Genomic DNA, 23,547 nt, shown 5'->3' with positions numbered 1-23,547 from the left:
CGAGCGGCGCAGGGTGGCCTGGGTGGTTCTCGGGCTGTACTCACTCGCTCCACCTGTTCTCGCCCGCAGGCGCCTCGTCCCAGAGCAGCTCCCCAGCCTCGAGCACGCCCAACTCGCCCGCGTCGTCGGCGTCGCACCACATTCGGCCCAGCACGCTGCACGGGCTGTCGCCAAAGCTCCACCGTCAGTACCGCTCTGCTCGATGCAAGTCAGCCGGCAACATCCCTCTGTCGCCGCTGGCACACACGCCGTCCCCCACGCAGGCGTCACCGCCGCCGCTGCCTGGCCACACGGTGGGCAGCTCGCACACGACGCAGAGCTTCCCGGCCAAACTGCACTCATCGCCTCCCGTCGTGCGCCCACGCCCAAAGAGTGCCGAGCCCCCTCGCTCACCGCTCCTCAAGCGCGTGCAGTCGGCGGAGAAGCTGGGAGCCTCCATGAGTGCGGACAAGAAGGGGGCGCTGCGCAAGCACAGCCTCGAGGTGGGCCACCCGGATTTCCGCAAGGACTTCCACGGCGAGCTGGCGCTGCATAGCCTTGCCGAGTCCGATGGCGAGACGCCCCCTGTCGAGGGCCATGGTGCGCCCCGGCAGGTCGCTGTCCGCCGCCTGGGCCGACAGGAGTCACCTTTAAGCATGGGCCCGGACCCGTTGCTACCCGAGGGTGCCTCCAGGCCGCCAGCGTCAAGCAAGGAGAAGGAATCCCCGGGGGGCGCCGAGGCCTGCACCCCGCCCCGTGCAACGACCCCTGGGGGCCGGACCCTGGAGCGGGACGTCGGCTGCATGCGGCATCAGAGCGTGCAAACGGAGGATGGCACTGGCGGGGTGGCCAGGGCTGTGGCCAAGGCGGCGCTGAGCCCAGTGCAGGAACACGAGACGGGCAGGCGCAGCAGCTCTGGCGAGGCGGGCACGCCCCCGGTACCCATTGTCGTAGAGCCTGCGCGGCCTGGGTCTAAGGCTGAAGCACCCCAGCCTCTGCGAGCGGACTCCAAGGGGTTACAGGAACCCACACCCCTGGCGCCTTCTGTGCCCGAGGTACCCCGGGGCCGGGAGCGCTGGGTGCTGGAGGTGGTGGAGGAGCGAACCACGCTGAGCGGGCCTCGCTCCAAGCCCGCCTCCCCCAAGCTCTCCCCGGAGCCCCAGACACCCTCCCTAGCCCCAGCAAAGTGCAGTGCACCCAGCAGTGCAGTAACCCCAGCCCCACCGGCTTCCCTCTCAGGCCCGGGCACCAAGCCTGAAGTGGGGCTGACCTCCCGGTGCCCTGCTGAAGCTGTGCCCCCAGCAGGCCTGACCAAAAAAGGGGTATCCAGTCCCATGCCCCCAGGCCCATAGCCAAGGGGGGCGTTGGCCCCGCGCTGTACAGCTGCCTGTATACATATGTACACATATAAATAAAGTGCGTCTGTGCTTCATGAGTTTTCTGGGGCTCACTCCTCTCCAGGCAAGGTGAGATATCACACGACCGCAGCCCCATGCCCAGGTTCATTTTTGGAGGTGGGACTCCAGTTCTGGTTATCATGGAAAGTGGAGGGAATTTTGGATAGACACCTCCTGTGGTCCCACTTCTGGTCTCACCTTTTCACCAACTGCCCCCCAAAACTTTAGGGGGAGAATTGATGCTGCAATGCTCTTGTGTCCCAGAGCCCACCCCAGGAAAAAGTTAACTACCTCATCCACCAATTTCCTTTTATTTATTATTATTATTATTTTGAGACAGAGTTTCGCTCTTGTTGCCCAGTCTGGAGTGCAATGGCACAATCTCGGCTCACCACAACCTCTACCTCCCAGGTTCAAGAGATTCTTCTGCCTCAACCTCCTGAGTAGCTGGCATTACAAGCATGTGCCACCATGCCCGGCTAATTTTGTATTTTTTAGTAGAGATGGGGTATCTCCATGTTGGTCAGGCTGGTCTCGAACTTCCGACCTAAGGTGATCCTCCCAAAGTGTTGGGATTACAGGCATGAGCCACCGTGCCTGGCTCCATTTATTTACTCCTCAACAATCCTGATGGCAGGTATTATGGTTCTCATTTTGCGGACAGGTAGACTGTGTCACAGAGCAGTTAAGGCACACAAAGGCCATATAGCTGGGAAGGGGCTGAGCTGGGATTCCAAAGTGCTGTGATTGCATGTGTGAGTCACTGCACCTGGCCATGAGGCTTAGATCTTACCAGCTATTACAGGGCTGCCATTTCTTCACCAGGGGCTGGAAGGCCTTCCAGAGGGCTGGCAGCTGGGCACACAGTGTGCCCCCACCCCGCTGCTCCTCTCCCTGGTTTCGATTCATGTCACCCACACAGGTCCAGGGCCCACGTGGGGCCACGCACCATTTGGAGTGGTCCTCTGTGCTGCTGAAGCTTGGGCTGGCTGGTCCAGGGAAGGCTATCTGGTTCACATTCAGAACCTGCCAGGTCCCTGAGCAGTTGGAGGGCAGGATACCTGTACCCTTTTGCCAGAACTGGACCTGCAGGTTGGTACCAAGAGCTGCTGCCAACCAGCCAGAGTATAGGTCTGCAAAGGATGGAGAGAAGGCACAGATAGGGTCAGGGCCACAGCTAGGGAGTCCCTAGACCACTTCCCCTCTCTCAACTCAATTTCCAAATTTCTCTTTTGAGATGGAGTCTTGCTCTGTCTCTCAGGCCTGGAGTGCAGTAGTGCAATCTTGGCTCACTGTAATGTCCACCTCCTGGGTTCAAGTAATTCTCCTGCCTCAAGCCTTCTCTTGAGTAGCTGGAGTTACAGGCACCCACCACCATGCCCAGCTAATTTTTGTATTTTTACTAGAGACAGGGTTTCTTTTCTTTTTTTTTTGTTAAAGACGGGGTTTCACCATGTTGGTCAGGCTGGTCTTGAACTCCCAACCTCAGGTGATTCGCCTGCCTTTGCCTCCAAAGTGCTTGGATTACAGGCATGAGCCACCACGTCTGGCCCGAGACAGGGTTTCACCATGTTGGCCAGGCTGGTCTTGAACTCCTGGGCTTAAGTGATCCACCCAGAATGCTGGGATTACAGGCATGAGCCACCACATCCGGTCCCAAATGTTTTTAATTAATTAATTAACTTATTTATTTTGAGATTGGGTCTCATTCTGATGCCCTAGCTGGAGTGCAGTGGCACCATCATGACCCACTACAGCCTCCACCTCCTGGGCTCAAGCTATTCTTCCACCTCAGCATCCTAAGTAGTGGAGACTATACGTCCCACCACCATGCCACCATGACCTGCTAATTAAATTTTTTTTTTGTAGAGATGAAGTCCCACTGTGTAGCCCAGGATGCTCTCAAACTCCTGAGCTCAAGTGATCCTCCGGCCTTAGCCTCCCAAAGTGCTGGCATTACACGCATGAGCCACTGCGTCCGACCTATTTATTTTTAAATAAAGACAGGGTCTTCCTCTGTCACCCAGGCTGGATTGCGGTGGAGTCATCATAGCTCACCGCAGCCTGAAACTCTGGGTTCAATTTATCCTCCTGCCTCAGCCTCCCAAATTGGCTGGCTAATTTTTAATTTTGTGGAGATGGGGTCTTGCTATGTTGCCCAGGCTTGTCTTGAACTCCTGTCCTCAAATAATCCTCCTGCCTCAGCCTCCCAGGTAACTGGGATTACAGGAGTGAGGCACCGCCCCTGGTACCCAAATGCCTTATATGCACCACTTCATTCACAACAATCCTTTAAGTACATGTCAGTATCCCCATTTTTCAGATGAGGAGACTGAGGCTCAGGTGAAATTTATATCACACAGCCAGAACCCAGAGTCTGAACCCAGGTCTGTTCAACTCTCATGTGATCATGGCTCCTAAACAGACCCAGTCTCTACCCTTGACTTGCACTCAGCCATGGCCACACCAGATGCCCACTCTACAGAGAAGAAGCTCTCTACCCCTCAACCTCAGGGCTCACCATCTCCAAATTTCCAGAACTTGGCAAAGCTCTGGAAAACAGCCCCAGCCTGGGATGTGAGTGTGATGCTGCTGTTCCACGGTTCTTGGCCAATGTGGTGGCCCTTGATCGCATTCTCCAAGTCGGGGAATTCCTGGGCAAAGACCCCTTCCAGCTGGTAGCTATAGACCCAGGGGTAGGTGTAGGTCAGCTGCTTGCCTGGAGGACAAGGGGAGGAGGAAATGTGAGATCATTCCAGGTTCTAGTCAGGAAACCCATGACTCACCCCGTGTCCCTGACTCCACTCACCAATCTTCGAGAATTGGCTGAAGGGAAAAGACACACAGAGCAGGGTCTGCCCGTAGGTATGGGCACTTTGAGGCCAGCTGTATGCATCAGGTGGAGGGAATTGGGGCACACTGTGGACCAGCCAGAAGCCCCCATCGTGGTCGAGAATTAGGACACCTGGACCAAAAGAAGGCAATTAGAGGAGGCTGGGTGAGGTGGCTCACACCTGTAATGCCAGCACTTTGGGAAGCTGAGGCGGGTGGATCATGAAGTTAGGAGTTCAAGACCAGCCTGGCCTATATGGTGAAACCTCGGCTCTACTAAAAATACAAAAATTAGCCAGGCATGGTGGTGGGCACCTGTAATCCCAGCTACTCAGGAGGGTGAGGCAGGAGAATTGCTTGAACCTGGGAAGCAGAGGTTGTAGTGAGCTGAGATTGCACTCCAGCCTGGGCAACAAAAGCAAGACTCCATCTCAGGAAAAAAAAAAAAAAAAGGAGGCCAGGCGAGGTGGCTCACGCCTGTAATCCCAGCACTTTGGGAGGCCGAGGTGGGTGGAACACCTGAAGTCAGGAGTTCAAGACCAGCCTGGCCAACACAGTGAAACCCAGTTCTACTAAAAAATACAAAAATTAGCCGGGTGTGGTGGTATGCATCTATAATCCCAGCTACTCCAGAGGTTGAGGCAGAAGAATTGCTTCAACCCAGGAGACAGAGGTTGCAGTGAGCTGAGACTGTGCCACTGCACTCCAGCCTGGGTGATAGAGCGAGACTGTAGCAAAAAAAAAAAAAAAAAAAAAAAGCCAGACGTGGTGGCAGGCACCTGCAGACCCAGCTACTTTGGAGGCTGAGGTAGGAGGATCACCTGAGCCCTGGGAGATCAAGGCTGCAGTGAGCTGTGATACTGCTCTCCAGCTTAGGTGACCCTGGGTGAGACCTTGTCTCAAAGAAAATAAAAGAGGAGCCAGGTGCAGTAGCTCATGCCTGTAATCCCAGCACTTTGGGAGGCCAAGGCGAGCGGATCTTGAGATCAAGGGATCAAGACGATCCTGGTCAACATAGTGAAACTCCATCTCGACTAAAAGTACAAAAAATTAGCTGGGCATGGTGGTGCACACCTGTAGTCCCAGCTACATAGGAGGCTGAGGCAGGAGAATCGCTTGAACCCAGGAGGGGGCGGCTGCTGTGAGCTGAGATCGTGCCACTGCACTCCAGTCTGGCAACAGAGCGAGACTCTGACTAAAAAAAAAAAAAAAGAAGAAGAAGAAGAAGAAAAGAAAAGAGGGGAAATAGATGCCCATGGTCTGACAAGACAGATCTCTCAACCCACTATGGAGGTCAGGGGTTAGCTTGGAGAAACGTATAGAAACCTGGCTGGGCAGGGTGGCTCATCCCTGTAATCCCAGCACTTTGGGAGGCCGAGGCGGGTAGATCACAAGGTTAGGAGTTTGAGACCAGCCTGGCCAACACGGTGAAACCTCGTCTTATACTAAAAATACAAAAAGCCAGGTGTGAAGGCGCCTGTAATCCTAGCTACTCAGGAGGCTGAGACAGGAGAATTGCTTGAACCCCAGAGGCAGAAATTGCAGTGAGCCAAGATTATGCCACTGCACTCCAGCTTGGGTGACAAAGGGAGACTCCTCCATCTCAAAAAAAAAAAAAAGTTGGTGAGGAATGGATGCCCAGGGTCTGATAGCACAGATCTCCCCGCCTCACCCCATGCAGGTCGGGGCTTAGCCTGGGAAAATGTAAAGAAACCCGAGTGTCCGCCTGTAGTCCCAGCTACTCGGGAGGCTGAGGCAAGAGAATCGCTTGAACCCAGGAGGTGTAGGTTGCAGTGAGCAGAGATCGTTGCCACTGCACTCCAGCACTCCAGCACTCCAGCCTGGGGACAGAGCGAGACTCCTTCTTAACAAAAAAAAAAAAAGAGAGAGAGAGAAAGAAAGAAAGGAAAAGAAAAGAAAGAGAAAGTAAGAGAGAAAGAAAGAAAGAAACCCGAGTCTCTCCCCAGCCCACCAATCCAGGCCTCACCCTTCGTGTGCCCACGGTTGGAAGAGATGTGAGCCTTGCTGGATTTAGGCGGTTGGTCATTGTAGAGCAGGAAGGCAAGCTGGGGGGCCGATAAACGGAGGCAACGTGAAATTCCTCCCCAGGCAGGGCCGCCCTAGAGTCTCACCCCTGGTTGGCCCGGCGCCCCTTCACCTGGCTGTTGTTGCTCCGGTACAGCGGCTGCAGGCTTCGGCCCACGGCCCCCACCGAGCTGTTGATGAGTCCGCTGCCTTCCCGCCAGCCCCCGGAGCTCTCGTCCAGATACTTATACCGCAGCCCGCTCTGCAGCGACTCCCCGGACCGGCTGGCAGCGGGCAGCTTGTAGACCACGAACCTGGCGGCCGGAGAATGCACAGAAATGGGGGAGAGGGAAGAGAAGACACCCCAAGCTTCCTCGAGGAGGCAGCCATCCGGTCGAGTGACCCCCGCCGGACCCCGGGACAATGGTAGGCGCCCCCCTGCGCACTCACCAGTCCACAGGCTGCCCGGAGTCCCCGTAGCAGGTTAAGGCCCCGGCGGGGACGCACAGCAGCGCGGCCAGCAGCAGCAGCGGGATCATCGCTGCTATGGGGATGAGATCCAGGAATCTGTGTCGGGACTGCGGGGCGCTGGGTTACGAAAGAGGCCAGGCCTGGCCCCTAGCGGCTTTCATTTCCCCAAAACTTGCCCAGGAACCACAGCGGGGACGTCACGAGGGCAGAGACTCCACCCCCGAGACGCGACTCTGCGCTTTGGACAGGCATCCCCGGGTCTGCTCAGACCACGCCCACGACGGGCCAGGCGCTCCAGCGTCTCCTCCAACCTGGCCACCGTTCCTTTTCGTTGTAGCTAATCCCAGTCCATGCTCTTCTCTCCGACCCACTCCTGCCCCGGTTTCTGGACCAGGTACAAGTTTGAATTTTTTCCTAGCCCTATAACCTGGGTCCAACTCTTGTGATATTTGTTCTTTATTTATTTATTTATTATTTTTTGAGACAGAGTCTTGTTCTGTCGCCAGGTTGGAGTGCAGTGGCGCGATCTCGGCTCACTGCAACCACCTCCTGGGTTCAAGCGATTCTCCTGCCTCAGCCTCCTGAGTAGCTGGGACTACAGGTGTGCACCACCACACCCAGCTAATTTTTATATTTTTAGTAGAGATGGGGTTTCACCATGTTGGTCAGACTGGTCTCCATAACGTGACCTCCTGATCTGCCTGCCTCAGCCTTCCAAAGTGCTGGGATTACAGGCATGAGCCACCTCACTCAGCCCTTTTTTTTTTTTTTTTTTTTTTTTTTTTTGAGGCTAAGTCTCGCTCTGTGGTCCAGGCTGGAGTGCAGTGGCCTGATCTCGGCTCACTGCAACCTTTGCTTCCTGGGTTCAAGTGATTCTCCTGCCCCAGCCTCCCAAGGAGCTGGGATTACAGTCGCATGCCACCACGCCCAGCTAATTTCACCATGTTAGCCAGGATGGCCTTGATCTCCTGACCTTGTGATCTGCCTGCCTTGGCCCCTTAAAGTGCTGGGATTGCAGGTGTGAGCCACCCCGCCCGGCCACAGGATGTGGACTGTTAAATGCAGGATGATGTTTGCTGTCAATGTCCGTAGGGTTCAAGGGTTCAAGGCAGTAGACAAGCATGGTGTAGCCTGAACTGGGCAGGAAAAGAGTGGACAGCAAGGCCTGAGGTGCCCAAGGGGGCTTGTTGGAGGTGAGGCGGTGTCACTGTAGTTTAGGATGTGTAAGGCCCTCTAATATGATCTCTAGGTTTATAGCCTCCTGCCATTTTTCAGCCCCCAAAACCGAAAAACTCAGGCCCACGCTGAAGCTTTATCTGGGAGGGGCATTTTTATAGGACCCATAACCATTGACGGTTAATGTCAGCCACCATAAGGGGCCTTCGGGAGCCCCTTTCTAGACCAGCGTCTCTGGGGAGCCTCACCCCACACCCCCTCCTGCTGTCCAGGGCCATCTGGGAGCTGGTCTGAGTGTCCACTGAGTCAGTTTATTTGTCAGTCTGTCTCGCTGGGTCTGCATGACAGTTTGGACATCTCTGCGTGGCTTCCTGTGACTGAGGACTTGTCAGAGTTTCTGTAGGAGGCTCCCTGAGAGCTGTCTATGGGTCCGTGTTTGATATTTGGTGGATCTGTGGGACCGGGAGTCCAGATGAGGGTCCGTCCTTGGGAAAACCACCTGGCATTGATCCACTCTTGTCCCATCTCCAGTCCCCAGGAGGGTCCAAGTGCCAGGGTAGGGCTCAAAGGTGACGCTTCATGTGCAAGGCCAGGTGGTCAGAGCGCGAAAAAGCACGTGGGCAGAGCTGGCAGCGGAAGGGGCGTTGCCCCGTGTGCTTCCGGTAGTGGCGGGTCAGCTCGTCCGAGCGCGCAAACCTCCAGCCGCAGCCTTCCCACGTGCAGGCGTATGGCTTCTCCCCTAGGAGATGAGGAAGCCATTGTCAGCCCAGTCCTGTCCCGAGGTCCCCTGCATCAGGCAACACCCTTTCACTCAGCCTGGGCTGGGACTAGGATGAGCAAAGCGAGGCCCCCAGGGCACAGACTTTAAGGAGGCACTCACTCTCAGAGGCCAAAGCCAAGTCCCGCCCTCTGCAGCCCTTCTTCTGTAACTGCATTGGGTGTCATGCCCTTTCTCACGTCCTGGGCCCAAGCCAGTTCCCTACACTACTGGCCCCATTTTCTGTGTCCTGATAACCCAGCTTTGAATCTGTTTTTGTTTTATTTTTTGATACGGAGTCTCGCTCTATCGCCCACGAGGGAGTGCAGTGGCTTCATCTTGGCTCACTGCAACCTCCACCTCTTGGGTTAAAGCGATTCTTCTGCCTCAGCCTCCTGAGTAGCTGGGATTACAGGCTCATGCCACCATGCCTGGCTAATTTTTGTATTTTTAGTAGAGACAGAGTTTCACCATGTTGCCCAGGCTGGTCTCGAACTACTAACCTCAGGTGATTCACCTGCCTCAGCCTCCGAAACTGCTGGGATTACAGGTGTGAGCCACTGCACCTGGCTTTTTTTTTTTTGTTTGTTTGAGATGGAGTCTCGCTCTTGTCATCCAGGCTGGAGTACAATGGCATGATCTTGACTCACTGCAACCTCCACCTTCTGGGTACCAGTGATTCTCATGCCTCAGCCTCCTGAGTAGCTGGGATTACAGGTGTCTGCCACCATACCTGGCTAATTTTTGTATTTTTAGTAGAGATGGGATTTCACCATATTGGCCAAGCTGGTCTTGAACTTCTGACCTCAGGTGATCCACCCACCTCAGCTTCCCAAAGTACGGGGATTACGGGTGTGAGCCACCTCACACAGCCCCAGCTTTGAATCTTAATGCCATCCCTCCCTTATTTTTTGGTTCTGCTCCCTGTGTTCCAGCCCATTCCTTGTTCCAAGGGTCTCCCCAGTTAGTGCTCAATTTTGCCCGTGACCTTGGTTTCTGAGCCTGGAAATTCACTCCAGTCCCCCAGATCCTGTCCCCAGTGATTACACTCTCTTCCTCTGCTGTGCCTGGCCCTTTCCCCTCCTCTCCCCAGAGGAGTCTATACACCTGGCCCCATCCTCTGTCCTGACCCTTTTAGGCATAGTCCTCATCCCTCCTCCATTCCTTAGCCCCACCTCATCTTCTGTTCATTGGGCTTCTCCTTCAATGCCACACCCCTCTGCTGTTTCCCAGCTCTTCCTCCTGCCTTCCCAAACCAGCCGTTTACATCTGGGTCCCTAACCTTTTTTTTTCTTTTGTAGAAACAGGGTCTCACCATGGTGCCGAGGCTGGTCTCAAACTCCTGGGCTCAAACAGTCCTTCCGCCTCGGCCTCTCAAAGAGCTGGGAGTGACTCTCAAAGTGCAGGCTTAAGCCCCTGTGCCTAATCTGGTCCCCTTCCTCTTTGAGTGGCTCCTGACACTGATTCTGCCCTTAGGTTTCACCCCGATGTGCCCCTGCCACGTCTGGATCCGCCTATATAAGAGGCAACCTCTGCAGGGCGCAGTGGCTTAAGGCTGTAATCCCAGCATCTTGGGAGGCAGAGGCAGGCGGATCACGAGGTCAGGAGATGGAAACCATCCTGGCCAACATGGTGAAACCCCGTCTCTACTAAAAATACCCCCAAAAAAAAAAAGTTAGCAGGGCATGGTGGCGCGTGCCTGTAATCCCAGCTACTCGGGAGGCTAAGGCAGGAGAACCGCTTGAACCTGGGAGGCGGAGGTTGCAGTGAGCCGAGATCGCCACTGCACTCCAGCCTAGGCAACAAAAGGAGACTCCGTCTCGAAAAAAAAGAAAGAAAGAAAGAAAAGAAGAAGCAGCAACCTCGTGCCTGGGAATACCCCGGGTTATGGCTCCACAGCTCCTGGCATTTCACTTGCTCGCTTCCTGCAGTCCCTCCTCGAGCCCGCCCCTTGGGCCATTTGTCCTTTCTGCTCCTCTACCCATCCACGGCCCAGGTCTTACTCGTCAGTCCCCAGCCTTGAAATGCTCCCCAGGTTTCCCAGATCCTGTCTCTGCCCATCTGCCTTCCCTACCCAGGTCCTGTCCTCTGGCCCTGGCCAGGAGGTGCCCGACCCGCTAGCTGCAGCCTCTGTCCCGCCCCTTGCTCTGAGACACTGCTTTTAGCCCCGCCTCTGGAGTTACAGGTCTACCCCCTGAATCTGGTCTTTGACTCTGGCCCCTCCCCTTGCTCCCGGCTCCGCTCCCCCCGGGCCCCACCTCCAGCCCCGCCTCTGCGCCCGGGTCCCGTCCCCTCACCTGTGTGTGTGCGCAGATGCGCCTTCAGGTGGGAGCTCTTGGTGTAACTCTTGCCACATCCCGGGTGCGCGCACGTGTGCGCTGCCTGCCTCTTGCGCGCCCACGAACGTCGGCCGCGCTTGGATGGCGCGGATTCGGCTATCGCACCTGGATCCCCTGAAGTCCCCCCGAGTCCAGTGCCCACGATCCCGGGTGCCAGACAACTCAGGAAGGAAGAGGGAGTGGCGGGACCGGGAGCGGGTGCCTGGAGCCCGCGGAAGAGCTGGAAGTGCCCTTGGTACTGCGGCGCCTGGTACACCGCAGGGTACCCGGACAGCAGCCCGTAGGGGGCGCCCGACGCCGCAGGCATGGAAAGCCCAGTCCGCGGGAAGTAGCCGCCGGAGGAGCCCGCGCCGGGCCCCGGGTACACCGGCTGCAGCTGCAGTGCCTTGGGCTCGGGGGCCGGGGCTGGAGCCAGGGCTGGGCCCACGAAGGCGTCGGGTACCGGGGCTCGCGGGGCAGGGCGCACCCAACCCGAGTGATCCTCCGAACCCAAGAGCCCAGCCACCAGCCCCGGGCGGCCCGCATAGGTGCCCAGAGTCTCGGAAGGCGGCGGGTATTGCGCCCCGGTGGCCTCGCTGGGCGCCTGAGCGTAGGTCCGGGGCACGCCACCCGGCTCCGGGCCCGAGAAGTTGGTGAGGAGGAGATCCAGGTCCCAGGTGGCGTCCGCGTCCCTCTCATCGTCCTCCTCTTCCCCGGGCTGGTCCTCAGACTTCACGTGGAGAGGCGGCCCCGTGGGGTCCGGAGGACCCGGGCCCATGTCCTGCGCCTCTTCGGAGCGCCACCACTGCGGAAGGGAGCAGGCAGCTTCAGGTTTGGTGGACCCTGGGTTGTTCTGCCCATGGACATCGCGGGCTGGGCACTCTGACAGGGACAGGCTGGCCAGAGACCTTAGAAAGAGGTCTTGTTTGCCTGTCTGTCCCGCCCCACCAACACTTCCCCTCTAACCCCCGTCCCTCCTCAGCTCTAGGGACAGGAGTCGATCAGGTCTGGCTGGAGACAGGAGATAAGACTTCCATTATCTGGTACCACACTTGGGAATGGGGGAAGGGGTAGCAGAGCCGCTGGAGATGGAAAGCTGGTGGGGGATGGGGGAGGGGTGCCAGCCATGACTCAGTTTCCCCCAGAACATCCCTCTCCTTCCCTGACTCCTGACAAAATTAATTCCGAAATTTTGGATGTCCCCCAGACTCATTCACCATTTCCCGATGATATCTGGAAGATTGTCTCTGAGCCTAGATCTCTTTCCTTATTATTATTATTTTTTTCTTGAGATAGGGTCTCACTCCACCCAGGCTGGAGTGCAGTAGTGTGGCTCACTGTATCCTTAAACTTCTGAGCTCTAATGATCCTCCCGCATCAACCTACCAAGTACCTGGGATTACAGGCACATGCCACCATGCCTGGCTAATTCTTTTGATATTTTTTTGTAGCGATGGGGTTTCACCATGTTGCCCAGGCTACCTTTGTTTTCTATTACAGAAATAGATCACACCTAGAACCTCAAACCCCTAGACCACCCCCACCGCCTGCCAGACTAAGCTGAGACCCCCTCACCTGGACTGAGAGTACCTCAGTCCTGGTTAGGTCTCTTGATTTCAGGGCAAGATGCAGGCCTGGACCCCAAGATCTGTGACTGTGACCCTGGATCCCAGCCAGCCTACCTAGACCCCACCTTCTAGGCCCCACCTTGAGGAAGTCATCCTGCGTGTCCGGGAAGGGGCCCAGGGCGGTCAGTGTGCTGATGGAGGGCAAAGCGGTCTCAGCTATGGCCATGGCTGGCTGGTGCCCACTCTGGGTGTCAGGCCTCCTCTTCCTCAGCTGCCTCGTGAACTCTGAGGCTGTGATAGCCCCTTCGAGGGCTCCTCTCTGCACTTAGCTGATTGGCTGCAGACTCTGATAAGGGGAGGCAAGGCAAGGCGGGGGTCACTGTTTCTGGGGTACAAACCTCACGTTGGCCTGTTTGGGGCTGGGGCTTAAAGAGTAACCCTGTATCCACAGTCAAGGCAATATCAGTGGTTGAGGGGTTCAGGGTTTGAGGGTCCGGGTGCTAGGTAAAAAGTGACATTGGGTCTCCAAAGAAGGAGAGACTTGGGGGCCTGCCCTCAGTTTACTTTCCTGGAAAAGGGGTGACAGGCAGAAAGTGTATTCTGGGGAGAAGCTGTGGGACCCCCTGTCCCCCCGATTGAGGCTCCACAGCCCTCCCCCTCCCCACTAAACAACAACAACTGTACTGATGGCGGGACTTGGCACAAACTCCCTGCCAAGCATTATCAGACACCCCAGATGCTGGAGGCTGCTATCTGGGCGGCCCAGGCCAGCCAGAGCACTGTCCTCCGGTGAGTGGGAGGCCTGGGGGTTGGGTCTTTAAATTAGCCTGGCTTTCAATTTGCCTGGGTTGGGACCTCCCAGGGTCTGAGCCCTGAGGCAGGAGGGAGCCCCTGCCAAGTGGCCCACCATTGTCTACAGGGGACCCTCGGGTGGCACTGTCTGGATCTGCACGGAGACTGGTTCAGTGTCAGCTGCTCCAGTGTGACGGGGGCAGCCGAGGGGAAAGTGACCCTCTCTCCTCCCGGGTGGGATAGGAGCGTTGGACCAAGCCACAGGAACTACCTGACCTGCAGGAGACCAGTATCCTGGCTCTGAGCCTGGCTGCTCCTTCATTCTGCCCAATGTGAGGAGCAGATCTGAGTTTCTGCAACAGGGACCTCCACACTGGTGCCCCGGGAGCCTGAGAAGGGGACATGGATATATATTACAGACATATAATTCATGGTCACTCATTGGGAGACTGAGGTGGGAGGATCACTTGACATCAGGATTTCAAGACCAGCCTGGGCAACATAGAACTTGTTTGTCCAAAACAAAGTGGGGGTGGGGGGGTGCGGGGTTGGGGGGTGAATGCCCATAGTCCCAGCTACTCAGGAGGCTGAGGTGGGAGGATCGCCTGAGCCCAAGAGGTCGGGGCTGCACTGAGCTATGATCACACCACTGCAGTCCAGCCTGGGGGTCCGTCACTGGAAAAAAAATTTTAAGAGTTGAGTGGCCATCTTTATTTCTGGCAGGTCAGCCTTGGTGACAGAAACAAAAACAAGGCCAGGTGCGGTGGCTCACCCTGTAATCCCAGCACTATGGCTCACACCTGTAATCCCAGCACTATGGGAAGCCAAGGTAGGTAGATCACTTGAGACCAGGAGTTTGAGACCAGACTAGCCAACATGGTGAAGCCCTGTCTCTGCTAAAAATACAAAAATTATCTGGGTGTGGTGGCACATGCTTGTAATCCCAGCTACTTAGGAGGCTAAGGCTGGAGAATTGCTTGAAACTGGGAGGCAGGGGGCCAGGTGCAGTGGCTCACGCCTGTAATCACAACACTTTGAGAGGCCAAGTAGGGCAGATCACTGGAGGCCAGGAGTTGGAGACCAGCCTGGCCAACATGGTGAAACCCTGTCTCTACTAAAAATATAAAAATAGGCTGGGCATGGTGGCACATGCCTCTAATTTCAGCTACTTGAGAGGCTGAGGCACGAGAATCACTTGAACCTAGGAGGCAGAGGTTGCAGTGAGCCAAGATCATGCCACTGCATGCCAGCCTGGGATACAGAGCAAGACTCTGTCTCTAAAAAACAAAAACAAAACAGGCTAGGAGCAGTGGCTCATGCCTGCAGTCCCAGCACTTTGGGAGGCCAAGGTAGGAGGAATGCTTGAGCCCAGGAGTTCAAGAACAGCTTGGGCAACATAGCAAGACCCCATCTCTAAAAAAAAAAAAAAAAACACAGTTATGGCTGGGTGTGGTGGCTCATGCCTGTAATCCCAGCACTTTGGGTGGCTTAGGCAGGTGGATCACCCGAGGTCGGGACTTCAGGACCAGCCTGACCAACATAGAGAAACCCTGTCTCTACTAAAAATACAAAATTAGCCAGGCATGGTGGTGCATGCCTGTAATCCCAGCTACTCGGGAGGCTGAGGCAGGAGAATCGCTTGAACCCGGGAGGCGGAGATTGCAGTGAGTGGAGATCGTGCCACTGCACTCCAGCCTGGGTGACAGAACAAGACTCCATTGCAAAAATAAATAAATACAAAATAAAAAATAGCCAGCGCAGTGGCTCATACCTGTAATTCCAGCTGAGGGCAAATTTGGGAGGCCGAGGTGGGCGGATCATGAGGTCAGAAGATTTAGATCATCCTGGCCAACATGGTAAAACCCCATCTCTACTAAAAATACAAAAACTAGCTGGATGTGGTGGCGGGCACCTGTAGTCCCAGCTACTTGGGAGGCTGAGGCAGGAGAATTGCTTGAACCAGGAGGCGGAGGTTGCAGTGAGCCGAGATCACGCCGCTGCACTTCAGCCTGGTGACAGAGTGAGACTCCATCTCAAAATAAATAAATAAATAATAAAACAAAATAAAATAAATAAGTGATAATAGCCCTTTCCAAAACTAAACTGACTTTGTGGAACTAATGGAAAGGCACTAGGTTAGGAGGATGGGAGGGGCCTGAATTCTGCTAAGATGTAGTTATAGTTAAGTGATGACCAGCCATTATTCTGGAGGTCACAAGACTTGCAACTTCCCCAATTATTCCTGTAAATAACTTGACTATTGCAGAACCTAAGATTGGCCCTTTGAGATGTCTTTTTAGGCTTTTTGCATATCTGACAGCTGGGTGACCCCACCAGGACTAGCAGCTACTCTATGGTCCCCACCAAGAAGCCGATCCAGCAACTGTTTTCCACACCCCTATGACTGCAATCCAAGACATTCATTCCCTAGCCCTCCTGCCCACCAAACTGTTCTTGACAAACGCTAGCCCCTGAATTTTCAGGGAGGCTGATTCAAATAATAATCTCCCATTTAGCTGGATGTATGTGGATTAAACTCTTTCTCTATTGCAATCCCCCTGTCTGGATATATTGGCTCTATCTGGGCAGGGGGCAAGATGAACCCCCTGAGCAGTCATAGACTATGGACTCCTAAATGCAGGGAGATGTTTGCTGTCAATGTCCCCGGGGCTTGAGGCAGATGACAAGGATGGTATAGCCTGACCTGGTCGAAAGAAGAGAGGACAGCAAGGCCTGCAGTGCCCGGGGGGCTTGTTGGAGGTGAGGGGTGTCACTGAAGTTTAGGAGATGAGGGTGTGTAAGGCCTTCTAATATGACCTCTATTGTTACAGCCTCCTGCCATCTCACAGCCCCCAAAACCCAAAAATTCAGGCCCATGCTTAAGCTTTATCTGGGAGGTCAGGAAGGGATATTTTTCCTTCTTCCTTCCTTCCTTTTTTTTGAGACAGGGTCTCACTCTGTTATGTAGGCTGGAGTTCAGTAGTGTAATCTCAGCTCACTGCAACCTCTGCTTCCTGGGCTCAAGCAAACCTCCCACCTTAGCCTCCTAAGAAGGTGAGACTACAGGTGCATATCACCATATCCAGCTAATTATTTGTAGAGATGAGGTTTTGCCATGTTACCCATGCTGGTCTCAAACTCCTGGACTCAAGTGATTCACCCACCTCAACATCCCAAATTGCTGGGATTACAGGTGTGAGTTACCACACCCAGGCTGGGAGTTTTTTTTGGAGATAAAGTCTTGTTCTATTGCCCAGGCTGGAGTGCAGTGGAGCGATCTTGGCTCACTGCAACCTTCGCCTCCCAAGTTCAAGCAATTCTCCTCCCTCAGCCTCTTGAGCAGCTGGAATTACAGGCACATACCATGACACCGGGCTAATTTTTGTATTTTTAGTAGAGACAGGGTTTCACCATGTTGTCCAGGTTGGTCTTGAACTCCTGGCCTCAAGTGATCCACCTGCCTCAGCCTCCCAAAGTGCTGGGATTACAGGTGTCAGCCACTGCGCCCAGCCCAGGAGAGGTATTTTTATATGACCCATAACCATCAACGGTTGATGCCAGTCACCATGCAGTGCTTCAGGAGAAGTCATGGTAGGAAGCCCCTTTCTTTCTAGACTGGGGTCCCTGGGAAGCCTCACCCCACACCCTTTCCTACTGTCCAGGGCCACCAGGGAGCTCGTGTGAGTCTCCACTGAGTCTGGTTATTTGGTGGTCTGCCTCCCTGGGTCTGCATGACAGTTTGGACGTCTCTGTGTGGCTGGCTCCCTGTGGCTGAGGACACGTGGCCTTCCCAGCAGCTGGGAGTACAGACCCATGCCACCCTGCCAGGCTAATTTTTGTACTTTTTATAGATACATAATATTGCCATGTTGCCCAGGCTGGTCTGGAACTCCTGGGCTCAAGTGATCCAGAAATTATAAACTAGGTCACAAGATACAGGTCATAAAGACCGTGCTGATAAAACAGTTTGCAGCAAAGAGGCTGGCCAAAACCTACCAAAAGCAAAATGGCAATGGCAGTGACCTCAGATCATCCTCACTGCTGCACTCCCATCAGCACCTTGACAGTTTACGAATGCCATAGCAATGTCAGGAAGTTACCCTATATGGTCTAAAAAGGGGACACATGAATAATCTACCCCTTGTTTAGTAGCATTGTGGGTAACCCCCCTTCTGGGTACCAAGGAAGGAGAGCTAAGCAGACCCCCGGCACAATTAGTGCCTGAAGAATATCTTAGTTTGTAGTGTTACTACTCAGTTCTTTCCTTTATATAATCCTTTATATATAATCATGTATTCGTTTATAGTTGGAACAGTTATTTCCTTTATATATATATATATATAATTTTATAGGAGGAATGTCTAGAGCAGACATGGTATAGAGCATGAATTAAAGAATGAACAGCCGGGCCGGGCGCGGTGGCTCAAGCCTGTAATCCCAGCACTTTGGGAGGCCGAGGCGGGTGGATCACGAGGTCGAGAGATCGAGACCATCCTGGTCAACATTGTGAAACCCCGTCTCTACTAATACAAAAAAATTAGCTGGGCACGGTGGCGCGTGCCTGTAATCCCAGCTACTCAGGAGGCTGAGGCAGGAGAATTGCCTGAACCCAGGAGGCGGAGGTTGCGGTGAGCCGAGATCACGCCATTGCACTCCAGCCTGGGTAACAAGAGCGAGACTCTGTCTCAAAAAAAAAAAAAAAAAAAAAAAAGAATGAACAGCCATATATACATATAATCATATTATAGTCGGAGGAATGTCTAGAGCTGACACGGTGCAGAGCATGATTTAAGGGAAAAACAGTTATACCAGGACAAGAATCTATGGCCCAAGCAGTAGTGCCTCTGCCTGAAAGGGCACGCTCTACATGGCAGGCTGGCCCAGGCGGCAGCGTTCAGTATCGTAAAGATACCTGCTGTATGGCAGGCTTGGAGCAAGAGTCAGTCCTCCTGAAAAGGAGTTGCAGTACCTTGCGTCCAGTTCTTGTGAAAGCTGGCCTCAGGCTGGCAATCCTGAGAGTGTCCGAGGGCTTAAAACCCCTTTGGTATAATCTCACCTTGGTGGCTGTATAACCTGTCAGCTCTCTAGCTACTGTGCTGACTCAAAGCATCCTCCTATAGAATTCCTTAGAAGTAGCTTCCCCCTAATAAGAGATATTGCACACTGCATCTTCTTCACTGTGCACAGCTCACCTCCTTGCCTCGGTGACCTAATGGGGGTGGACCCCTTGCTGTGCACTGCCCACCTCCTAGCCTAGATGACCTAATGGGGGTGGACCCATTGTTTATCGCTCATGTGAATGTCTTGACCCTATCACTATCCTTAAAGATGATCTCACTCACTACTCTGCCCCCTAACCTATACCCAATAAATACAGACGCTCCTGGATGTTTGGGGCCTCGCCTGTCTCTGCTTATAGGTGGCGTGGCCCCCCAGAGCCCAGCTGTGCTTCCTTTATCCTTCTGTGTCTTGTCTCTTTATTTCTCGGATCCTGTGCCTCAGCACAGCGATAGGGGACATCCTATCATCCTGTAGGGCTTAACCCTACAAGCATATCATCAAGAAATAACCATAAAAATAGGGCCAAGTGTGGTGGCTCACACCTGTAATCCTAGCACTTTTCGAGGTCAAGGCAGGTGGATCACCTGAGGTCAGGAGTCCAAGACCAGCCTGGGCAACACGGGGAAACCTCATCTCTACTAAAGAGTTGTAATCCCAGCTACTGGGGTGGCTGAGGCACGAGAATCACGAGCCCGGGAGGTGGAAGTTGCAGTGAGCTGAGATGGCGCCATTGCACTCCAGCCCAGATGACAGAGCAAGCCTCTGTCTAAAAAAAAAAAAAAAAAAAAATTCTATTTATTTAATTAAATAAAAAAGAAATGGGGATGGGTGCGGTGGCTCACGCTTTAATCCCAGCACATTGGGAGGCTGAGGCGGGTGCTTCATGGGGTCAGGAGATCGAGACCTTCCTGGCTAACACGGTGAAACCCTGTCTCTACTAAAAATACAAAAAATTAGCCTGGCGTGGTGACACGTGCCTGTAGTCCTAGCTACTAAGGAGGCTGAGTCAGGAGAATCGCTTGAACCAGGGACGCGGAGGTTGCAGTGAGCCGAGATCTCGCCACTGCACTCTAGCCTGGGCGACTGAGCAAGACTCCGTCTCAAATAAATAAACAAATAACCATAAAAATAGGCAACCAGCAGCCCTTGGGGCTGCTCTGCCTATGGAGGTTGTAGTGAGCCAAGATTGCATCACTGCACTCCAGCCTGGGCAATAGAATGAGACTCCATCTCAGAAAAAAAGAAAAAAAAAATTAGCCAGGCAGGATGCATGCTTTAGTGGTCCCAGCTACTTAGAGGTTGAGGTGGCAGGATCGCTTAAGCCCAGTAGGTGGAAGCTGCAGTGAGCTATGATCGCGCCACTGCACTCCAGTCTGGACGACAGAACGAGTCCCTGTCTAAAAAAAAAAAAAAAAAACAAGGCTAGGTGCGGTGACTCACGTCTATAATCCCTGCACTTTGGGAGGCCGAGGGGACCGGATCACCTGAGGTCAGGAGTTCGAGACCAGCCTGGCCAACATGGTGACCCCCCCAACCCCGTCTCTACTAAAAATACAAAAATTAGCTAGGCGTGGTGGTGTGCGCCTGTAATCCCAGCTACTTGGGAGACTGAGGCAGGAGAATTACTTGAACCCGCGAGGCGGAGGTTGCAGTGAGGCGAGATGGCGCCATTGCATTGCACTCCAGCCTGGGCGGCAGAGACTCGGTCTAAAGAAAAAACAAACCAAAACCAAAACAAAACAACCCACATAGACTCACAGAATCACACAAGTTCACACACACACACACACACACACACACACACACACACACACACGAGTCTCAAGTATCTTTATGTGCTTCCTGGAACAGACTGGCAGGCAGGTTTGCTAAGATCGCCCACTCGGCGCTCATCTTCCCCACAATCAGTGTCTAATCAGAGAACTTGAGTCTGGCCTCCTGGGTTCGGGAGGACTCCTAGTCCTCGTGCCTGAATTTCTTGTTTAGTTCCTGGTTCCTCCGCACACACCCCCTGCAACTGACCAACCAGGAGTGGGTCAAACACTACCATACGACCAATAAGAGGTAGAAACCCAGCTGGCCAATCGGTTTCCCGCACTCGTCTTCCTCCCCTTCCCCGGCCGCTTCTTAAAGGGGCTAACATTCCTCTGTCTGGGGAGCCCCTGTCTCCACAGTCAAGGCTGCGGTAGCCCATTTAAAACACAGAGCTGAGGAGGGGCCGGATTCTAGGAGGAACCAATGAGAAGGCTCATTCGGCCTCCGCTCCTCCCATCTCTTGCTGAGGTCAAAGGCTTTGGTCAGTTTCACCGTGGCCTCGTCAGTGAGCCGGGAGGTACCGGGTGAGGAAGGTGCGGTGACCAGAGCGGTGGTTGAGAGGAGCTCTGCTCTGACGCCCCCGCTCCTGTAGGTCGCCATCGTTGCTCCGCTAGCTCCCCTCGAAAGAACATGGCCCTGAGAGGCGTCTCCGCGCGGCTGTTGAGCCGCGGACCCGGCCTGCGCGTCCTTCGCACGTGGGTCTCGACGGCGGCGCAGACCGGTCAGTGCGAGGTCGGGAGTGTGGAGGGAAGGAGGGAGGAACTGGGGGTTTAGGGACTTTCCGGGAGTGACTGTCCCGTTCTGTGTTTGCAGAGAAAGGCGGGAGGACACAGAGCCGACCGGCCAAGTGTAAGGACCCCTGGTCGCGCCGTGTGTCTGCTGCCCCTGTCCTGGACAAGCTGTCAGTCTGCCCCAGGTGGACTCTGTCCCAGAATCCGAGGGCTGCCCGAGCGGGGTGGCAGGGTCGTGGCCAGGGTCAGAGGCACTGAGGCCGTGAGTGCGCTGTGCCTGCGGGGCTGGAGAAAGGTCACCTGGTCAGTCTCGTTTGCAACTGGCAGTAGCCTGGGTGGGGTGGCGACATGGGTGTGGAGGGGTAGAGCTGAGGGTTCGATAAGGGAGGGCGCAGTGGTCGGGCGGACTGGACCGAGGCGAAATCCTGCTCCCCTCCACAGCCTCGCGTCCCAAGTTCGACTGGCAGGACCCGCTGGTGCTCGAGGAGCAGCTGACGACAGATGAGATCCTCATCAGGGACACCTTCCGCACCTACTGCCAGGAGAGACTTATGCCTCGCATCCTGTTGGCCAATCGCAACGAAGGTGTGCGAGCAGGCGGGTGGTGCTCTGAGGCTACTCCTTATCCTGGAGCCACACCCACCCCACCTCAAGGCCCCTCTGTGTTTGGGGCTGGGGCCTCCAGTGGCCTAGGGCTGGGCCTGAATTTGGGCACTTGTCCCTTTGCAGTTTTTCATCGGGAGATCATTTCGGAGATGGGGGAGTTGGGTGTGCTGGGCCCCACCATCAAAGGTAGGAACAAGTGTCTCTCCACATACTGCAGACCCCAGTGTATTCTGAAAGCCTCTTCCTTCCCTCCCTTCCTCCCTCTCTTTCTTTTTTCTTTCCTTCCTTCTCTTTCTTTTCCTTTCCTTTTCTTTTCTTCTTCCTTCTTTTTTTTTTTTTTTTTGAGACGGAGTCTTGCTCTGTTGCCCAGGCTGGAGTGCAGTGGCACAATCTGGGCTCACTGCAAACTCTGCCTACTGGGTGCAAACGAACCTTCTGCCTCAGCCCCTGCCAGTAGCTGGGATTACAGGCACATGCCACCAGGCCTGGCTAATTTTTGTATTTTTAGTAGGGATGGGGTTTTGCTATGTTGTCCAGGCTGGTCTCGAACTCCTGACCTCAAGTGATCCACCCACCTTGGGCTCCCAAAGTGCTGGGAGATTACAGGTGTCAGCCACTGCACCCTTTTTTTTTTTTTTCTGAGACAGTGTTTCACTCTTGTTGCCCAGGCTGGAGTGCAGTGGCACCATCTTGGCTCACTGCAACCTCTGCCTCCCCGGTTTAAGTGATTCTCCTTCCTCAGGCTCCCAGGTAGCTGGGGTTACAGGTGTCTACCACCACACCTGGCTAATTTTTGTGTGTTAGTAGAGATGGGGTTTCACCATGTTGGCCAGGCTGGTCTCGAACTCCTGACCTCAGGTGATCCACTTGTCTCAGCCCCCCAGAGTGGTGAGATTACAGGTGTGAGCCACTGCACCTGGCCCCTTTGGTTTTTTTTTAGAGACAGGGTCTTGCTATGTTGCCCAGACTGGTCTCAAGTGATTCTCCTGCCTGTCTGAAACCCCCTTCTTTCCCTAATCCACAGTTTCCCAGTCTGTAAAGTGGGGCTGTTGTCCCACCCTCTGAAAGTGGCTGTGGAGATGAGATGAATAAGCCTCAGCTAGGGCTGGCTTGATGCCTGTCTCCCATGCATCCCTATCCTGCCCTGCCTCTTGGGTCCCAGCTGGGCAGGGCCGTGTTCTCTGTTGTCCTGCTTTCCCCTCTTACTGCCACCAGGATATGGCTGTGCTGGGGTTTCGTCTGTGGCCTATGGGCTCCTGGCCCGAGAGCTGGAGCGCGTAGACAGTGGCTACAGGTCGGCGATGAGTGTCCAGTCCTCCCTCGTCATGTACCCCATCTATGCCTACGGCAGCGAGGAACAGCGGCAAAAGTACTTGCCCCAGCTGGGTGAGTGGCTACCCATGGGGCCTGGTGGAAGGAAGACAGTCCCTGAGGTCTGGAACTCAAGGGTGGGGCTGTCCCCTATGCCTACGCTGTCCCTATCTCAAAGGTAGCATAAGTGGCCACCTGGACCTTCTGCTAGAACCTGGGCTTCACCTAGACATCTGATCCCTGGCCAGCCTGATTGTCCCCCTCTGTGACCACTGTCATCTCCCTATACTTTCTGTGTTCCCTAGCCCAGCCCAAAGTGTAAAGTCCACCAGGTCTCTGCTGGCCATGTGCAGTGGCTCACACCTATAATCCCAGCACTTTGAGAGAGTGAGGTGAGATGCTCCCTTGAGCCCAAGAGTTCGAAACCAGCCTGGGCAACATAGGGAGACCCCGTGTCTCCTAAAAACAAACCCACAAGACCCTGTGTGACCAGGTCTCTGCTGACCGACCTTCCCACATCATCTCTAGCCACTAAAGTGCTCCTCCCAGCCATACTCAGCTATTTCAAATTCTCCAGAAGTACCACCAGGCCTTTGTATATCCTGTTCCCTCTCCCAGGACTGCTCTTCCCACAACCTCCTCCTGCTGAACTCCTCATGCCCTTCCAGTTTGCCTGACTCCTTCCCAACTCCCTGAGGCCTCCTCCCC

General features: G+C 54.6%; 4 protein-coding genes across 6 annotated transcripts in view; 2 read left to right on the top strand and 2 right to left on the bottom strand.

The window, feature by feature from the left end:
* Positions 1 to 1,411, top strand: part of MAST1 (microtubule associated serine/threonine kinase 1) — a 42,299-nt gene extending 40,888 nt beyond the window's left edge. For all 3 annotated transcript variants that reach the window (XM_012435878.2, XM_012435877.2, XM_012435875.3), the window contains one exon: positions 70 to 1,411. In XM_012435878.2, the coding sequence (XP_012291301.2) occupies positions 70 to 1,331 (1,262 nt within the window). In that variant the 3' untranslated portion in view covers positions 1,332 to 1,411. The remainder of the gene's footprint in view (positions 1 to 69) is intronic.
* A 260-nt stretch (positions 1,412 to 1,671) lies between these two features.
* On the bottom strand, positions 1,672 to 6,950 carry DNASE2 (deoxyribonuclease 2, lysosomal). The gene is made up of 6 exons (XM_012435873.3): positions 6,684 to 6,950; positions 6,367 to 6,547; positions 6,196 to 6,274; positions 4,186 to 4,341; positions 3,898 to 4,095; positions 1,672 to 2,509 (listed from the first exon to the last, which is right to left on the bottom strand). The coding sequence occupies exons 1-6, from the start codon at positions 6,770 to 6,772 to the stop codon at positions 2,166 to 2,168; spliced, it is 1,047 nt and encodes a 348-aa protein (XP_012291296.1). The 5' UTR covers positions 6,773 to 6,950; the 3' UTR covers positions 1,672 to 2,165.
* Positions 6,645 to 23,547, top strand: part of GCDH (glutaryl-CoA dehydrogenase) — a 23,025-nt gene continuing 6,122 nt past the window's right edge. Inside the window, exons 1-6 of the mRNA XM_012435870.3 lie at positions 6,645 to 6,659; positions 20,784 to 20,912; positions 21,005 to 21,040; positions 21,364 to 21,507; positions 21,652 to 21,714; positions 22,744 to 22,914. Of these exons, the coding sequence (XP_012291293.1) occupies positions 20,822 to 20,912; positions 21,005 to 21,040; positions 21,364 to 21,507; positions 21,652 to 21,714; positions 22,744 to 22,914 (505 nt within the window). The 5' untranslated portion in view covers positions 6,645 to 6,659; positions 20,784 to 20,821. The remainder of the gene's footprint in view (positions 6,660 to 20,783; positions 20,913 to 21,004; positions 21,041 to 21,363; positions 21,508 to 21,651; positions 21,715 to 22,743; positions 22,915 to 23,547) is intronic.
* Positions 8,016 to 12,832, bottom strand: KLF1 (KLF transcription factor 1). Its single transcript, XM_012435872.3, has 3 exons — positions 12,663 to 12,832; positions 10,935 to 11,760; positions 8,016 to 8,619 (listed from the first exon to the last, which is right to left on the bottom strand). Exons 1-3 carry the CDS (start codon positions 12,747 to 12,749, stop codon positions 8,444 to 8,446), a joined length of 1,089 nt encoding a protein of 362 aa, XP_012291295.2. The 5' UTR covers positions 12,750 to 12,832; the 3' UTR covers positions 8,016 to 8,443.

The sequence above is a fragment of the Aotus nancymaae genome, unplaced genomic scaffold (assembly GCF_030222135.1).
Source record: "Aotus nancymaae isolate 86718 unplaced genomic scaffold, 86718_ANA_hifiasm-v0.15.2.pri h1tg000028l, whole genome shotgun sequence".
In the NCBI taxonomy this organism is placed as follows: Eukaryota; Metazoa; Chordata; class Mammalia; order Primates; family Aotidae; genus Aotus; species Aotus nancymaae.
This window is presented reverse-complemented; position numbering and strand designations above follow the sequence as displayed.

Bases quoted from the DNA above. Each gene is read 5' to 3' on its own strand.
- DNASE2 (XM_012435873.3), bottom strand. From the start codon at position 6,772: ATGATCCCGCTGCTGCTGCTGGCCGCGCTGCTGTGCGTCCCCGCCGGG. The intron at 6,275-6,366 runs GTGAAGGGGCGC...TCGGCCCCCCAG, and splicing joins ACCGGAGCAACAACAGCCAG to CTTGCCTTCCTGCTCTACAA. The intron at 4,342-6,195 runs GTGAGGCCTGGA...CTTTTGGTCCAG, and splicing joins CAACCGTGGGCACACGAAGG to GTGTCCTAATTCTCGACCAC.
- KLF1 (XM_012435872.3), bottom strand. From the start codon at position 12,749: ATGGCCATAGCTGAGACCGCTTTGCCCTCCATCAGCACACTGACCGCC. The intron at 11,761-12,662 runs GTGGGGCCTAGA...TCCCTTCCGCAG, and splicing joins CGCAGGATGACTTCCTCAAG to TGGTGGCGCTCCGAAGAGGC. The intron at 8,620-10,934 runs GTGAGGGGACGG...CTCATCTCCTAG, and splicing joins GCATCTGCGCACACACACAG to GGGAGAAGCCATACGCCTGC.